Genomic DNA, 17,350 nt, shown 5'->3' on the forward strand with positions numbered 1-17,350 from the left:
CTTAATCCAATGTCAATGATTGACTGACGGTCATACACATATAATGCACCAACAGTTGGTGCAAATAAAACTCCTAATACTATAAAAATTAACAAAATAAAGCACAGTCTCGTCGGAGCGATCAGAAAGGCAGCCATCACAGCAGCGCCAGTTTTACATTTACATCAGTATTTATATTTGTCTTCCCATGTAAATTAAATCTTTACATGTCAAGGGGCGACCTTAATCTCGCTGGCCACACCTCTTCGCTAAATATGGAAATACGTTTTGGACGGGGAGTGTCTGGGTAGTGTATAGGTCTAAGCACTCGCCTACCACTGCTGAGAAACCCCTCGCTGTCAGGTGAAAAGAAGTGGCTGGCGACTCCATGTGTATTGGAGGAGACATGTGGTAGTGTACACCCTCCCCAGACCAATAGAGGAGACATGTGGTAGTCTACACCCTCCCCAGACCAACAGAGGAGGCATGTGGTAGTCTACACCCTCCCCAGACCAACAGAGGAGGCATGTGGTAGTCTACACCCTCCCCAGACCAACAGAGGAGGCATGTGGTAGTCTACACCCTCCCCAGACCAACAGAGGAGGCATGTGGTAGTCTACACCCTCCCCAGACCAACAGAGGAGGCATGTGGTAGTCTACACCCTCCCCAGACCGACAGAGGAGGCATGTGGTATAGTCTACACCCTCCCCAGACCGACAGAGGAGGCATGTGGTAGTCTACATCCTCCCCAGACCAATAGAGGAGACATGTGGTAGTCTACACCCTCCCCAGACCGACAGAGGAGGCATGTGGTATAGTCTACACCCTCCCCAGACCAACAGAGGGGGCATGTGGTAGTCTACACCCTCCCCAGACCAACAGAGGAGGCATGTGGTAGTCTACACCCTCCCCAGACCAACAGAGGAGACATGTGGTAGTCTACACCCTCCCCAGACCAACAGAGGAGACATGTGGTAGTCTACACCCTCCCCAGACCAACAGAGGAGACATGTGGTAGTCTACACCCTCCCCAGACCAACAGAGGAGACATGTGGTAGTCTACACCCTCCCCAGACCAACAGAGGAGATATGGAGATATGACCAGGACCATGACACACGTGGGGAATTGGAGTAACAACTAGATTTGGAAGGAAAACAGCAAGAAAAAAGGGGGCAGAGTTTGAGATAGGTAAATTTTGAGATAGTTGAGTTAGGTAAATCTGAGATAAGTAAATTTGAGCTAGATCAATTTGAGATAGTTGAAATAGGTCAATTTGATTAATTCCAAGTTTAAATGCTGTTTGAACAATGCTCTTCACATGCGCCCCCGTGAAGAGGCACCCACTGAAGATAAGATTTTTCTTATAAATAATATATACAACCTCACCAAGTTGTCAAAAGGATTAACATAACAAAACCCAAGAGCTTATCTCCATGGTGGTGTGTGTTGTGTACACAGAGCAAGTTTAAAAACAATATGTCTCTTGTCACTTTATTCTTCAGTCTACAATAACAATAATAACAATACACTTTATTTGTATAGCACCTTTTATATAGGGATTGCAGCCCAAAGTGCTTCACAGCAGTAAAAAAGACATAGGCATAAAGTGCAGACATAAAATTTTACAGAAAATAAGCATAGAACATTAAATCACTTTTCATATTAGGATCTTGCATCTTAACTCATTCAGCGCCAGTCACGATGATAGTCGGGTTAACTTGCCATCGCTTGAGTGCCAGACCCGAGTATAGTCGGGTTTTAATCGTTATTTCTTTTATTAGCGATATCCATTCATTTTCATCCATCCAGCCTGATGTTATCGTTGGGAATGGGTCTGAGCTCGCAAAAAGGGCAAATACCGCCGCCTTCCAGTTGGTATTGCACCCCATTGGGAATGGTCTAGTTTCTTTTCTGGGACGATCCAAGCGGCGCGGGCGGGGTTTAAATACTCAGGCGAGGTAACCTGTTTCAACGATATGTCTGCTAGGCTGCCCCCCCCCCCTCAATATGCAATACTGTTGAACGTGGCACGGACCTCCGCGCCCAGTACTTCAAATGGCGATGAGATAATTGGATTATTTTTTTTGCATTACATCAGATACAAGGTAAGAACACTATATATAAATTTGATCGTTGATCTGATATGTCTTTCTACCGCGATCGCGGCTGTGTGTGTGTGTGTGGCTGTATGCCGTTGAGTTTTAGGAGGCTGCGGCGGAGCCCCGCGGTCCAATGCTCTTTTCATGTATGCACGAGGAAGGATAATAATGATAATCTAGCGTTGATTTCAGGAAGATACGATAATCAGGTGAAAAATTACGTGTTTAGTGTATTCCACTAAAACGCTATTATCCATTTTTCTCTGGAATTACTCCTTATAGTTATACTCATATTCAAAAGGCTATCAAACGGAAATGTACTGATGAAAAAACAATCCGTTTTGTACATGTTGACTGGATGCAACTAACTGATAATCGACGGGTGTATTAGACCCATAGCTATACTTTAAGATATATTTTAAGGACTTGCAAATCTCGCAGTCCCCCCATTGACTTACAGCGGTGGCGCACTAGCGCCATCTCGTGGATTAAGCGGTGGTGCTGAATGAGTTAATAGGCCTCTTTGTTTACGGTTTGATTGTCACTGATAAAATAGACATACAGTAATAAAAGAGTAAAATGGTGCAATAGTGCAATAAAATAGTTAGGATAGTGAACAGACCAGATCAGTTGATGAGTTATGACGTAAAACGTATCCCAAAAACTTTATGACATTAAACCTCTCCAAACTCATTTACATTTGAAGAGTCAGCCTCCCTGATATCCCTGATATCTCACGTCTATACATCCTGTAACACTTGAACTCAGCTCTGTATACAGTAGATGTCAGATGTGAGCACTTCCTGTAAATAAATAATGGATCTCAAAGGAAAGCCCTCTTTCTTTGATCCTCCAATCACAACTGTCGCTCCCCTCGGACAAACTGAAAGAGGGCGGCTTTGAGATAGGTCAACTGAATGCTGTGTGTGTGTGTGTGCGTGTGCGTGTGTGTGTGTGTGTGTGTGTGTGTGTGTGTGTGTGTGTGTGTGTGTGTGTGTGTGTGTGTGTGTGTGTGTGCGTGTGTGTGTTTCCAGAGCCTCTGGATAGAGAGGACCACCCTGATCCTGTCTCGCCCTCTCCCCGGGATCTCCCGCTGGGCGGAAGTGGAGAGGAGAGAAGTGGTAAGGAGCTTTAACAGTCACTCTGCTCCTCACACTGTGATCGAGCTCCACATCTCCATGGGGGGGGGGGGGGGTCTGAGCAGTAGGGCTGTTCTGTATTGTTCTCTTGCACCTAACTGACTTTCCTCATCCCTAGTGAGAAGTGTAGAATTAGAGGAGGGAGGGAGAGAGTGGTTCAGTGGTATTTTCTGGTTAATATTTGTGTTAAATAGCTCTACATTTCGACAGTATATATATGCAGTAGCATCACTGTTGTTAGAGTGCATCCCTTCCCACTTTATCCAATCAGGAGAGAGAACCCTATATACGTATTTCAAGAAATCTTGCCAAGCCACATTTGCTTACTGCACTGGTAGATTATTTTACTATTTTACTAGGACACACTTGCTTAATGTTTATTAGTTTATTATTCTATCTATCTATCTATCCATCCATCCATCCATCCATCCATCCATCCATCCATCCATCCATCCATCCATCCATCCATCCATCCATCCATCCATCCATCCATCCATCCATCCATCCATCCATCCATCCATCCATCCATCCATCCATCCATCCATCCATCCATCCATCCATCCATCCATCCATCCATCCATCCATCTATCTATCTATCTATCTATCTATCTATCTGTTAGGGGTTGGTAGGTGTGTTGGACCCAGGTGCAGTGCAGAGCGGATAGACGAGAGGCAGGTGTTGTTTCTCAAACAAAGGATAATTATTATACGACAACGACGTATAAAAGAAACGAGGAGAACCTTTGTCTCCAAAACAGGAAAAGTAAAGGGGAGAAAATAAGTCTCAAAACACGCTGTAGTATTACACATAAACTGAACTGTATCACAAAACAGGAAAAGCAAAGGGGAGAAACACTGTCTCCAAAACAGATAGCAAAAGAACACGTCGGGCGATGGTGCTACATCAGCACACAGTAACGTAATACAAAACTATAAGCAACGACACGATAATCAATACATGAACAGCGAATGGACTTATCCTCCGTGGCAAGGAGCGATAAGGCTTCAGCAAGAATGCAAGGTACTACTTACGGCAAGGTCAGTGATCGACTGACGATCTGAATAGTAACCAGGAAGAACATATAAAGCCAACTTAACTATACACACCAGCTACCAATGAATGCAATCAGGGCAGATAGACGCGTTATTTCTAAACCTAGCCGCATTTCTGGCAGACGCTCTCTGATTGGCCACTGACGCGTTTGCCCAATCGCGTGACGAGCTGTGTCTTTGCCCATTTCCAGGTCAAACAGCCTGCAAACTACCTGGCATTCTATCGCCATGCTCTAAGACAAACTCTAACCTTAACCAACTTCGAAAGAGTACCTAAGCTTAACCAGTGTAGAAACAGGTGTCGGCCAATCATAGAGCGTCTTGCCAGAAATGCGGCTAGGTTTCGAAATAACGCCAGATAGACAGGTTAATTACCATCGGGTACTGTAACACTAGGGCTTTTGCTCCCAGACATTACATCTATCTATATCTGTCTGTCTGTCTGTCTGTCTGTCTGTCTGTCTGTCTGTCTGTCTGTCTGTCTGTCTGTCTGTCTGTCCTGCCTGCCTGTCTGTCTGTCTGTGTGTCATGGACTGACGTGAGTGTGTGTGTGTGTCCAGGTGGAGGTGAGCCCACTGGAGAATGCCATCTATGTGGTGGAGAATAAGACCCAGGAGCTGCGGACGTTGATCAGCCAGTACCAACACAGGCAGCATCACGGCAACATCAACCCACTCAGCATGTGTCTCAACGGGGTGATAGACGCTGCCGTCAACGGAGGCATCGCCCGCTACCAGGAGGTACTGGGATGGAGGAGAGACGGGATGGATGGACTTATTTTGATTCATATGAGCTCCGTGTTTAACATGGCAGGACAATTTACTCATTCACGGCCAGCCGTTTTATCCATCCTTGGGACTCAATGGGCCACACTTTAAAAGATAGGGATGTTAACTGTGCGTCGCGGTGTTTGCAGTGATCCTGGCTAATTCCTGGTAACTGCGTTATGGAGCGTTGTTTGAATTTTGCTAAAGGCGTTCGCGTTGCTCGCCTGGACACGTTACTATTTCCAAATCAAAGGTATATAATGGGTATTATGTTTCATCATGAATGCATGAAAGGGGGAAGGGGGTAGTTTTTTGATGCTTTGATCGCCAGCAACGGCATTCGTTTTGAATACTACATACGTTGATCGGCTGGATCGATATGAAATCATTGTAGGATCAAGGTGGAATTGACGTCAGATAGTCCTTACCTTTGATCGGGGTTATTCCAAAAATAATATTCCAATTGTCTGATCGCGATTTCCAGTATTGACGTCCATCGCGTCCCTGACATGAAGTGGCACAAGATATGCCTCAAGTGTGCTGAACGCGTTTCAAAGTGCTCAGATGAAGCGATTTACTTGGCTTGGTCTAAATTCTCCGCCTGGACGACATTAGATGTGACACACAGTGTGAAATAAGGTTTCAAAGGGTGGGCGATACTGCCACCTAGCAGGATTCGGCCGGTATTGCACTCTCGGGGTCTCAGGATGAGTTCCAATGGTAACACCGAGGTCCGTGAGCCTGTAATGAATAAAAAAAAAATGAATAAAAGAAAAAACTGCTAAAACCTGACTATACTTGGGTATGGCGCTCAACCGCTGGCGAGATAACGCGACTTTACTCAGGTATGGCACTGAATGAGTTAAGGACAGAACGGCATAAAGAAGTGAAGGCCAGAGTGTGAAAGGCCTCTTGGTGGAAATGGATAAAATACATAATACATAATAAATACAATCTATTTTGTTATTTGAATTCATGATTTGAATTCATGTTTGATTTTGTACCTTGTGTATTTCCCCTCCAGGCGTTCTTTGATAAGGACTACATTAACAGCCACCCTGAAGATGCAGAGAGGATCTCCCACCTAAAGGACCTGATGCAGGAGCAGGTCAGCTACTTCATCTGGTTAATTTCTGATTCCATCTTCATAACAGCTGTAATGCAATGTAATGTAATGCATGTAACGTGAAAAATGCTATGATTTGTGAAAATAATTCAGTCAGTGTCTATAGAGTACAGGTGACCACATATTGTGGCCTTGGAGAATGTATTGTGAGCAGCTGTCCGTGGTGCTGAATCCCCAGTAACACCAGTGTGACCTGGAGTATATTCTGATAACATTTTGATACATTTTGATATCTACCTTATTATATTAATATTATATACATCCATATTTGACTGAATATACCTGCATATAACCCCTCGATATACTTACTTATACACCTGCATATAACCCATAGCACTGTATGTACAAATGCTGTACAGTGTATACTATACCATATATATTTATTCTCACCACATATATACCACATACATTTTAATCTAATCTAATCTATCTATACCTGTCTGTATTTACCTGCACATAGTCATTTTACATATCTGTAGATACTATATTTATATCTGTACATATCCTACTCTTACTAGTTACACTGCTGGCCAGTATGACTACTACCATACTGTCTTTACACCTGTATCACTGTACATATTAATACTACAACTCTGTACATATGATTAGCACTACACTCAGTAGTACTAATATTTTTATACCCAGTTTAATCACCTGTACATTGTATATTACTATTGCACTTTACTGTTACAGTTGCACTCTGGTTGAATGCCAACCTTATTTTTGTTGTACTGTACTTGTGTTGTATGGTGACAATACATTTGAATCTAATCGTATCTAATCTAATAAACCATTAGTTACAAATACCAACTGAATTCTCACACTTTTCGTAACTGATTCGTTAGTTTATCAATAACAGGGAGAATTCTGGGGAGCTAATAATGATGAAATCTGTGATTATCTGTTTTTTCATCTATTGTCTGTTCTTGTGATTATGAAGTTAGTGTAGTTTAGTAACTTGTACATGTACTGTTGTCTGTTCATGTGGTTATGAAGTTAGTGTAGTTTAGTAACTTGTAACATGTACTGTTGTCTGTTCATGTGGTTATGAAGTTTGTGTAGTTTAGTGTCGTAGAATTGGACCGGAGGTACAGATACACGTTAGTCAAATGACTTGGTTGTTACAAGTTTATTACCTCAAAGTACCGAATACAATCTGGTTCAGAGTTATGCGAGAGAACTCTCCGTGTCACTGGCCTTGTAACCCTGCTAGAGTCTCTACTAGTCTACTAGATAAACAAAGTTGAATATATACACATGAAGAAATGGGCGGGTGTGGTGTTTTCAGGTTCCTTCGCTGGAGGTGTGAGACATCTGTCTCCGGGAGGGGAGAGGAGAGGGTCCGTGGGGGGGGATGGGGGGGGGAGTTGGGATCGGTTGATATGGAAAGTGAGGTGTTTTGGCTCCGTGGGGGGGAGTTGGGATCGGTTGATATGGAACAATGAGTTGTTCTGGCTCTGTGGGGGGGAGAGAGGGGGTCAGGGAGGGGAGGGACCGTGAGGGGGGATGGGGAGTTGGGATCGGTTGATATGGAAAGTGAGGTGTTTTGGCTCCGTGGGGGGGGGGGGGGGGGGGGGGGGGGGAGAGAGTTGGGATCGGTTGATATGGAAAGATGAGTAGGGTGAGGTGTTTAGGAGAGGAAGGAACACAATAGGGTCATATGAACTCAGGATTATGTGATTTACATCAAGGAGAGTGAAAGGGGACCTTTTGGTCTCTCATCAAAGAGAGGAGACGGAGAGTCTGTCTCTCACATTAGTGACTTGTGCCTGTACTGTTGTCTGTTATTGTGATTATGAAGTTACTAAGTTAGTGTAGTTTAGTAACCTGTACATGTACTGTTGTCTGTTCATGTGGTTATGAAGTTTAGTCATTTGTCTGATTTGTCCGTCATCAAATCATCAACCTGCAAAGGGACTATAGATATCTATGCACTGTTGAAATAAATTACAAATTAACCATAATTTCTAAGCACTTAGTTGAAATGCAGTGGTAGTGACGTAATAATACATTGTTCACTATTGTTTTGACCTTGTGTGTTACTTACTCAGCCTTACTGCATGGTGAATAGACTCAACTGATAATGGAGTAAATATCCGTCTCAAATATATACATTTTGAATAAAATTATTTCTTATATTATATTTTATTATAACAGGTGCACATCCTGGGAGTGGGGCTGGCTGTTCACGAGAAACTGGTGCACCCAGAAATGCGTCCCCTGCACAAAAAGCTTGTAGATCAGTTCCACATGATGAGGACGGGATTACACCATGTGAGTAACTCCACACGCAGCTCTACTTTACGTTGTGTTCGATTGTTGTTTGTTTGTTTGTTGAAATCCAAGCATGTTGCCTTATGTGTGTGTCTACATTTGTGATATGATGTGGTGCGGGTGTGTGTGTACTGTATGTCTGTGTGTGTATTTGTCTCTGTGTGCTGCGTGTAGTATGTTTGTGATCGCATCTGTATACGTGTATACTAGTGTACGTGTGTGTGCATGTGTAGGTCTGTATGTAGGTCGTGTGCGTATTGTTTGTATGTATGTATGCATATTAATCTACAGTACTACAGTGTTGACTGATAGTGCCTGAAGAGCTTGTGTGTGTGTGTGTGTGTGTGTGTGTGTGTGTGTGTGTGTGTGTGTGTGTGTGTGTGTGTGTGTGTGTGTGTGCGTGCGTGTGTGTGTATCTCTGTGTGTATGTGTGTGTCTGTGTATGTGTTTGTCTGTGTGTGTGTTTGTGAGTGTGTATGTGTGTGTGTGTGTGTTTGTGTGTGTATGTTTGTGTGTGTGTCTGTGTGTGTGTGTGTGTGTGTGTGTGTGTGTGTGTGTGTGTGTGTGTGTGTGTGTGTGTGTGTGTGTGTGTGTGTGTGTGTGTGTGTGTGTGTGTGTGTGTGTGTGTGTGTGTGTGTGTGTGTGTGTGTGTGTGTGTGTGTGTGTGTGTGCGTGTGTGCGTGTGTGTGTGTGTGTGCTTTCCATGCCTATCTGTGCAGTGTGAATAACCAGAGCAGTACATGTTTGCGTCCCAGCAGGGCCTGTCTGGTGTGGACAGGTTTGGTCCTGCAGGCTGCTCTGGGGTCAGCTCTCCCAGAGGCATCCTGACGTCACACAGCCACATGAGCCCCGAGAGCGTCCGCCTCGTTCACAGACACAGGTCAGCCTGTCCAGCATGTACAGGAACACACACACACACGCACACACGCACGCACGCACACACACAGGGACTACATTTGAATAATTTATCCATGTCAACTACAACCAGGACACAAACATTTAAAATGCAGTTAGACGTTAGCAGGTAGATTTTCAACAGAACACAGTGTGTAAAATCTACTGATGTCCTATCTTAGCCTAGGATCATCCCAATATCAATCAATATTAGAACGGGTCCTTTCCACCCATTACAGTTCTGCTGAAGCATCTCTATTACATTTATATGAATGCTGTGAACACATCTATCTATCTATCTATCTATCTATCTATCTATCTATCTATCTATCTATCTATCTATCTATCTATCTATCTATCTATCTATCTATCTATCTATCTATCTATCTATCTATCTATCTATCTATCTATCTATCTATCTATCTATCTATCTATCTATCTATCTATCTATCTATCTATCTATCTATCTATCTATCTATCTATCTATCTATCTATCTATCTATCTATCTATCTATCTATCTATCTATCTATCTATCTATCTATCTATCTTGTGTTGTGAACACCACACCCCTCTCTCTCTCTGTGTCCTATAGTCCTCTAAACCTGCAAGGCTCCATCCGTCACTCGTCCTCCTCGCTGTCGTCTCACACGTCCAGTGAAGCAGGGAACCTGGTCATCCTGACCGACGGACTGATGGGGGAGCATCCCGAGGAGACGGCTCACATGCAGGTAGGTTTCAACACACACGCACGCACGCACACACACACACACACACACACACATACAGAGAGAGAGAGACTAGATGTCAATTCACTTTCAATTCAATCAGTTACAAAAATACATTTTAACTACGGTTCACTTTGCAAATGATAGAGCACTGGTTTTCAGTTAGGTTATTTATTTATAGAACCTTGCGTTGCAAACGATTTTCCCTTTTAAAATTCTAACAGAAGATCCACTTCCTGAGTTGGTTGAAGTGAACCGGGGGGAATAAACACATCCCTGGCACATTATGACTGCAGAAAGACAGAGGGCACGTCAGAGATGAAAGGAAATTGTGAAATGTGTTGAGCGCCTGTGAACAACCTTGAGAAATGCTTTCAGACGTCACTGCTGTTCTTGTTATATAATGTTTTCATGTTGCAGCCCAGCCCCTCGTCCTCCAGCCTCAGCTCTATTCACTCCTCCCAGATCATCACCTCCGCCCCCTCCAGCGCCAGAGGTGAGTTACACACAGATACCCCAGATAGACCTCCAGCACCAGAGGTGAGTTACACACAGATACCCCAGATAGACCTCCAGCACCAGAGGTGAGTTACACACAGATACCCCAGATAGACCTCCAGCACCAGAGGTGAGTTACACTCAGGGGCCTTTCTCACTCACCTATTGGGATCGAATCAGCACCCCCGGGGACGGGGGGGAGTGTTCTCACTCAGACGGACACACCCCTTTTGGGATCGAACCGGCGCTGATTCGTTTTACCCCCCGCTGAACCTGGGCCGGTTGGAATAGGTGGTTTCGGATGCGGGCCAGTGAGAGCGGGGGGGGCGTGACACACACAACGTCGTTACTGTAATGTTTTTCATGCTTGCTTGAATTTTGGGCAGATAAAACCACACAGCAACAACTGGACAATACCCACAAAAACGATATTTATGGGCAATTTGAGAGTTCAGACCGCAACCAAACAAGCATGTGGAGCCTCACAGCTCAGTGGATGAAAACATGAAGCCACGTTACAAACAGCACTTCCCTGGCTCGCATTAGGCCTAAATTCAGCTTTTGGTGTTCAATTGTGTTGATGTTAGTTTTGTTTCATCAACAAATGAGAGGCAGAACACACAGTGAATGTATCCGTTTTGTTTATTGCACGTTCTTTGCTGAAAAATAAGTGCTACAGGCTATACTAGACTAGGCTAAGCTAACTAGCGTTAGCCGTTAGCTTAGCGTTAGCCCTGGGAAACGCTCAAAAGCGAACTCTACAACAGCGTTCCATTCGTGAGAAAAGGGGGGTGGGTTATATTGACAAGGCTTGACAACAGAGGTTCAAATATAACTTCATATTTATTGGTTATTTGTTTCTTTTATATCAACATCCAGTCTCCAGTCTCCGTGTTAACACACTTCCTGTTTACATTTTCGAGCGTGACATCATCGCCAACGGCAAGCGTAAACGCTCAAAACGCAAACCGTAAACAGAACCCGGAGCAAACCAAGACTGAAGTGTGTACACAAACTAGAGGGGGGGGGAAGTTCGCATCCGATCCAGAATGAGGACGGTACGGAATTAAACGGAATCGAATGGGTGAGTGAGAAAGGCCCCTCAGATACCCCAGATAGACCTCCAGCACCAGAGGTGAGTTACACACAGATACCCCAGATAGACCTCCAGCACCAGAGGTGAGTTACACTCAGATACCCCAGATAGACCTCCAGCACCAGAGGTGAGTTACACACAGATACCCCAAACAGACCTCCAGCACCAGAGGTGAGTTACACACAGATACCCCAGATAGACCTCCAGCACCAGAGGTGAGTTACACACAGATACCCCAGATAGACCTCCAGCACCAGAGGTGAGTTACACACAGACTAAACCATGAACATCTTGGGGTATCTGCTCTATGTGTTCTTGTAATTGTTCATGGGCTGATGTCAGTTCAGTACTGTGTGCTTGATGATGAATAGTTTTATTTTCGGTCTTTGTTTACAGATACATCAAAAACACACATGTGTGGACTTTCAAAAGGAAAAGAAAAAAAAGACAAAATCACAAATCACACATATTCAAAGTAAGCTCACACACAAAATCCAAACTCAATGACCGAAAAACGGAATAGGCTGAAGCACATGCTTATTTTTGCCTATCCTTTACAATTCTTAAAAACTAAATATACTTTAATATAAGATAGAACATTTTTAAATATGCTGCAAGATATACTTTTTTTTCTTTTTCTTTAAGAGAAAAAAGAAAAGAGAAAATAAATGTTTGATGTTTTACTCAAAACTGTACTCCTGAATTATTTTATCCTTCAGGGCCTTTTTAAATCTCCCCTGAGAGGTACACAACTTCAACCCGTCACTAAGCCTATTCCACAATTTAACTCCCAAAATTGAAACGCATCTAGCTTTTACATTAGTTCTTACCTTTTTATATGTTTTAAGAATACACAACCCTCTTAAATTATACTTTCCTTCTCTTGGTTGAAAGAGACATTGGATTTGCTTGGATTTAGAAACATGAGGGTATTATTTTAATGTTGCCGTTGAGCAAGGCACTGAACCCCGGACTGCTCCGGGGGTGCTGCAGTGCACTGCAGGCGACTCCTGCATTCTGACCTCACTGAGAAATGCACATGTTGAGGTTGTGGGCATGGCTAAAGAGGGATATTATGCAGAAACACCAATTCCAATGGCCTTGGGTGACATGGCCAGCGAAGTCACTTAAAATGCAACACAGTTATGGTTTGTGAAGATGAATGCCTCTCCTTTCACCTCCTTCTCTCTGCCCAGGCTCACCATCCCTGCCAGATAAGACCAAACACAACAGGGAGGTGATGATACTGTTGCCACCTCACCGTGAGAGAGCCAACAACCCCATGTACTATTCCATGGCTGAGAACGGACAGGTATCTATATATCTTGTCTGTCTGTCTGTCTGTCTGTCTGTCTGTCTGTCTGTCTGTCTGTCTGTCTGTCTGTCTGTCTGTCTGTCTGTCTGTCTGTCTGTCTGTCTTGTTGTCATTGTTGGTTGATTTATCTCTGAACCAGGTTTTAAAGGTGCTGTAGCAGGGAAAACCAGTGTTCTATCCTGGCACAGGTTAGCACCCCATTACAGCCCTCCGCTCTACATCTTCTGGCTGCCTCAGACCCACTCCTCTCAGAGCCCCGAAAGGGTCATCAAAGAGAAGCCGACTATTCTCTGTCTTTGCTCCACAATGGTGGAATAAACTTCCCACCATAGTTAGGACAGCCGAAACCCGACCAATCTTTCGCCGTCGACTAAAGACACACTTCTTCAATCAATATCTGAAGAAATATCTAAATATAAAAAAAATAGTTGTACCCTTCCTGCTAACTTGTAAGTCGCTTTGGAGAAAAGCGTCACCTAAATTACAAAATGTAAATGTAGAATGTACAGCGGTGGCGCAGATTGTAAACAGTTTCATTGCACCCAAAAAAGCTACAACCAATACAGGGGAAATACCCCTGTAGTCTGCGAGAGCAGGGCCAGAAGATGAGTACATGCTTACAGACCATGGAACGGACAAGAGGACTATGCGTTGGATGAGCGATTCAATGGAGGGCAGGGTCTTGGACCTGTCCCATAGAACCAGAACCATAGAGAACAGCACTATGAGGAGGGTGAATGCATCAATGGAGGGCAGGGTCTTGGACCTGTCCCATAGAACTAGAACCATAGAGAACAGCACTATGAGGAGGGTGAATGCATCAATGGAGGGCAGGGGTGGAGCCGTAGAGGGAAAGAAGCTCCAGATATGTCCAGTAAAAGGCCTCAGAATACACCAGGGAAGGAAGAAGTGCTTGGTAGAGGGAGTGCAGGTTGGCCGCATTGATCAGTACTTCATGAAGGTAGGTTGAAGGCCAGCGACGGGTAGAAAACCACCGTTTGCAGGATATCAGTAACCCTGTCACTGAGGAGGAGGAGGAGGAGGAGGAGGAGGAGGAGGAGGAGGAGGAGGAGGAGGAGGAGGAGGAGGAGGAGGAGGAGGAAAGCACTGGAGAGGATGCAGATGGTACTGAGACCAGCCTGCTGCTCAGAGAGAAGAGCTGTGGGCAGAAAGTTAGACTTGTGTTTTATTATAAAAGCTTGATGACAGGGTTTTCAGAGGAGCCCCTCTCAATACATGATAGCATTTTATTTCAATGTCTGATTTACACGGCCCTCACTCTTTCAGGCCAGTCATGAGGACAGTGTAGACTTGACCATTACATTCCGTGCTCGCGTAATCGTGTGCTTGATGAGTCTACATGCTCCTATCTCAGAGGGCACCTTCAAAGCCCCACATCCTTCACCTTGAAGAGACCTACTGTAGATTATTCTTGGTTCTTATCAAGTTATTTAAAGGCTGCATTCTGTTCTTGTCAGCAGAACAACCACATGCAGCGTGCCTTACTTCAGCAAGTTAGCCCCTGTAAGCCGTGCGCCGACCCTCACATGAATCTGCCAGAGAAAGGTGAGGTCTAAGATATCACAGGTAATATTCTATAATAACAGGATTATGTGCGGTTGTTTGTTAACACGGTTATACTGGTCTTCCTCCAGTGTTTCCCAGTGTCCCGAGCAGCTGGAGCTTGGACGGGGAAAGCAGGGAGACGGTGCCCTACATCCCGGGTTCCAATGCAGGGGTGATCATGCCCCTCATCCCACCGAGGTCTTTCCCACCAGGTATCGTCTTTTCTTCACACTCCTGTCCTAAGCGTCCGTATACACCACCACAATCACGTTCAAATCACACTAGTGTATATTTGACTCTACGAGAGTACATTTAACAACCAGCTCAGTGTGCGTTTGGGTTTCGAATGTACTCTTGCAGAGCCGTGCTTGGTGGGATTTGACAGACCTGAAAACTGAGTTAGTTCAATTGAGATGTTTTCGTCACTGGTCACCCATTGATATCCCCGACCTGATTATGTGGGGTTATGTCTTATCTTTGCAGGGCACTTCCTGATGCACTTTGATGCGTTCCACCACCAGAGTAATGATCCACCTCCACCTGCCCTGCCTCTCCGCTCTCTCAGAAAGGTACAGTACTGACCATGTCAGGTCAGAGAGTCTGATATTATCTCTGCATCTTTTCTTTACATTTAGTCGCAGCAAAGTGCATTTATGGTGTCGTTTATGGTGTGTAATCTCTCTCTCTCTCTAGTCTCCTCTACACCCCATCCCAGGCTCTCCTACCAGTCCACAGTCTGCCCTGGGTGGCAGTAACTCCACCCTGTCGGGCAGTGCCAGCAGTGGGGTCTCCTCCCTGAGCGAGAGTAACTTTGGAGGCCAGTACCAGGACACCGGCCCCATCAGGAACGACGCCTTGGAGCCGCTGCCCAGTCACCTGTGGTCCCCTCCAGACGAGTACTTGGCCTCTCCCTACCTGCACATCCACTACAGCGGCCCAGAGCTGGACCCTGCGGACCCCCCCCGCCCCTTCCATTACCGCAGCCCGGCCTCCCACCCCCACACTCACTCCCACCCTCACGCCCACTCCCACCCGGTGCTGGACGGCCACTCTCACGGGCCCGCCGCCGCTCCTCACCACCACCACCACCACGCGCCCGGCCATGGGGCCCCCCACCTCCACCACGTCCCTTACCGCAGGCCCCAGCCGCCCGCGGTGCCGCCCAAGCCCTACCTGAGAGAGGGGTGCATACCGGAGGAAGAGCCCCAGCCCGTCCCCCTGCCGCGAAGGATCTTCCACCCCCCCCACAGCCACCGGGAGGAGCAGGCCAAGCACGCCTGGGAGCAGTGCATCAGCGAGGAGCACGAGGAGACACCGTGAGGAGGAGGAGGAGGAGGAGGAGTTGCTAGCTAGATTTCAGTCCAGGCTTTTCCTCTCCTCGGCTTCTTCCCTTCATTGGCACCAGTGTGAAGGAGCTAGAAGTTAGAAACACACCTCCTGTATTACTGTGTGCTTTCATGTCAGTGCAGATGAAGGGCAGGACATGAGGAGAAAGTGAGGCTCACTGTGTCACTGTGCTCTGTGGCCTCTTAGATATCAATAAGGGAATATTATCGGTTGCACATTAAGACAGATACCAATAACCTTCTTCAGAAATTGATATTGATTGTACACTATTGTACTACTAGTCTGAGCATGTCTTTTTTTTCTTTCATTTCCCCCCCTTCATTTTAGGATGATATAAAACGAGAAAATAGAGGTTTTACGTGAAATATGGTGACCACCGCGGTCATAATCTACATGACCACATGATACAGTACAAGCTCCAAGCTCCTTCCATTCTTGCTTCCTCGTTTCAAAACACTAAAGCAACTACAGAAGGTGACCTCTTTGGTTCAAAGGCTTCATATATGTACATATATATGAATTATTATTTTGATAACTTTGCTACATTACAATGGTGTTTTCAAAGGCAACGTCCATTTTTTGTTGTAGTTATTTTTTTCAAAACACTGTTAATTGCTCCTTAATAGTGCATCATATCAAAACAGCACACCGTGACGTGTCGCTGCCTGGCTGTCAGAGAATGCAGGCAGTAGACTGGACTTCTTCTTGGACCTCTCCTCGCGGGCCTGCGTCTCACAGGACCTGAACTTCAGTTGATGACGATTCCCCCAAACCACAGCGTACGTACGGTCTGGAAAACCTACGTGAATGTATTCAAACAAGATGTTCTATTGGTTTTCACACGAGTTGCAACTCTCTCTTTTCTTAAATATTTTATTTTTTAAGTTCAAGTGCTTTTAAATTAGGTCTCTGTTTTATTTTTTTTGTTGTGTGACCAAGATATCTCTCTTGAGAGTGTTCCACAGACCTTATGGGATGGTGTGGAATGGTAACCAATGACTACGACAAGACTATACGACAGGCGGGTCAGAAACATATATATTTGTTGTTCATTGTGGATCAAGACAGGCTGGAAAACGAGGTATCTTTGCCTCCAAACCTCAACCACCTAACGGACCCTGAAAACAGACCTAACACCAGTACCGTTCTCTCTCTCTCTCTGGCTTCTTACAGATATCAGACCAAGTGTCAAGCAATGAGGACATGGGCATTGCTTATGTCCGGTGCTGTCTAACTTTTATGTCACCCCCCCCCCCCCCCCCCCTGCCCCCACTGAGTGGCGAATCCCACCCACCCAGGACAGCGTTGGAAAACGCATTCCTGCCTTAAGTGCACTCAAATGCAGTATGACCTCTCATCCGGACACCTTGGGGGGAGAAGCTCATGGAATGACATCAGCTCTTTCCTCTTCATTCCGTCCCACCGTCTGCTCCCTGAAGGAAGGAGATATCTACCTGTGATGTTTCTGT

The 17,350-nt window shown here is 45.2% G+C and overlaps 1 protein-coding gene across 1 annotated transcript in view; it reads left to right on the forward strand.

Annotated features, from left to right (window-relative positions):
* LOC311243652 (dedicator of cytokinesis protein 3-like) overlaps nt 1-15,854 on the forward strand; it is a gene marked incomplete at both ends in the record, with an annotated part of 140,568 nt that extends 124,714 nt beyond the window's left edge. Inside the window, 12 exons of the mRNA XM_084332960.1 lie at nt 3,115-3,201; nt 4,833-5,012; nt 6,064-6,147; nt 8,323-8,439; nt 9,177-9,319; nt 9,927-10,062; nt 10,480-10,555; nt 12,850-12,965; nt 14,450-14,534; nt 14,624-14,746; nt 15,018-15,103; nt 15,228-15,854. Coding sequence (XP_084189086.1) covers nt 3,115-3,201; nt 4,833-5,012; nt 6,064-6,147; nt 8,323-8,439; nt 9,177-9,319; nt 9,927-10,062; nt 10,480-10,555; nt 12,850-12,965; nt 14,450-14,534; nt 14,624-14,746; nt 15,018-15,103; nt 15,228-15,854 — 1,860 coding nt within the window. The remainder of the gene's footprint in view (nt 1-3,114; nt 3,202-4,832; nt 5,013-6,063; nt 6,148-8,322; nt 8,440-9,176; nt 9,320-9,926; nt 10,063-10,479; nt 10,556-12,849; nt 12,966-14,449; nt 14,535-14,623; nt 14,747-15,017; nt 15,104-15,227) is intronic.
* Between the last annotated feature and the right edge of the window lie 1,496 nt (nt 15,855-17,350).

Source organism: Notolepis coatsorum (genome assembly GCF_963971535.1).
Source record: "Notolepis coatsorum genome assembly, chromosome: 17".
Taxonomy (NCBI): Eukaryota; Metazoa; Chordata; class Actinopteri; order Aulopiformes; family Paralepididae; genus Notolepis; species Notolepis coatsorum.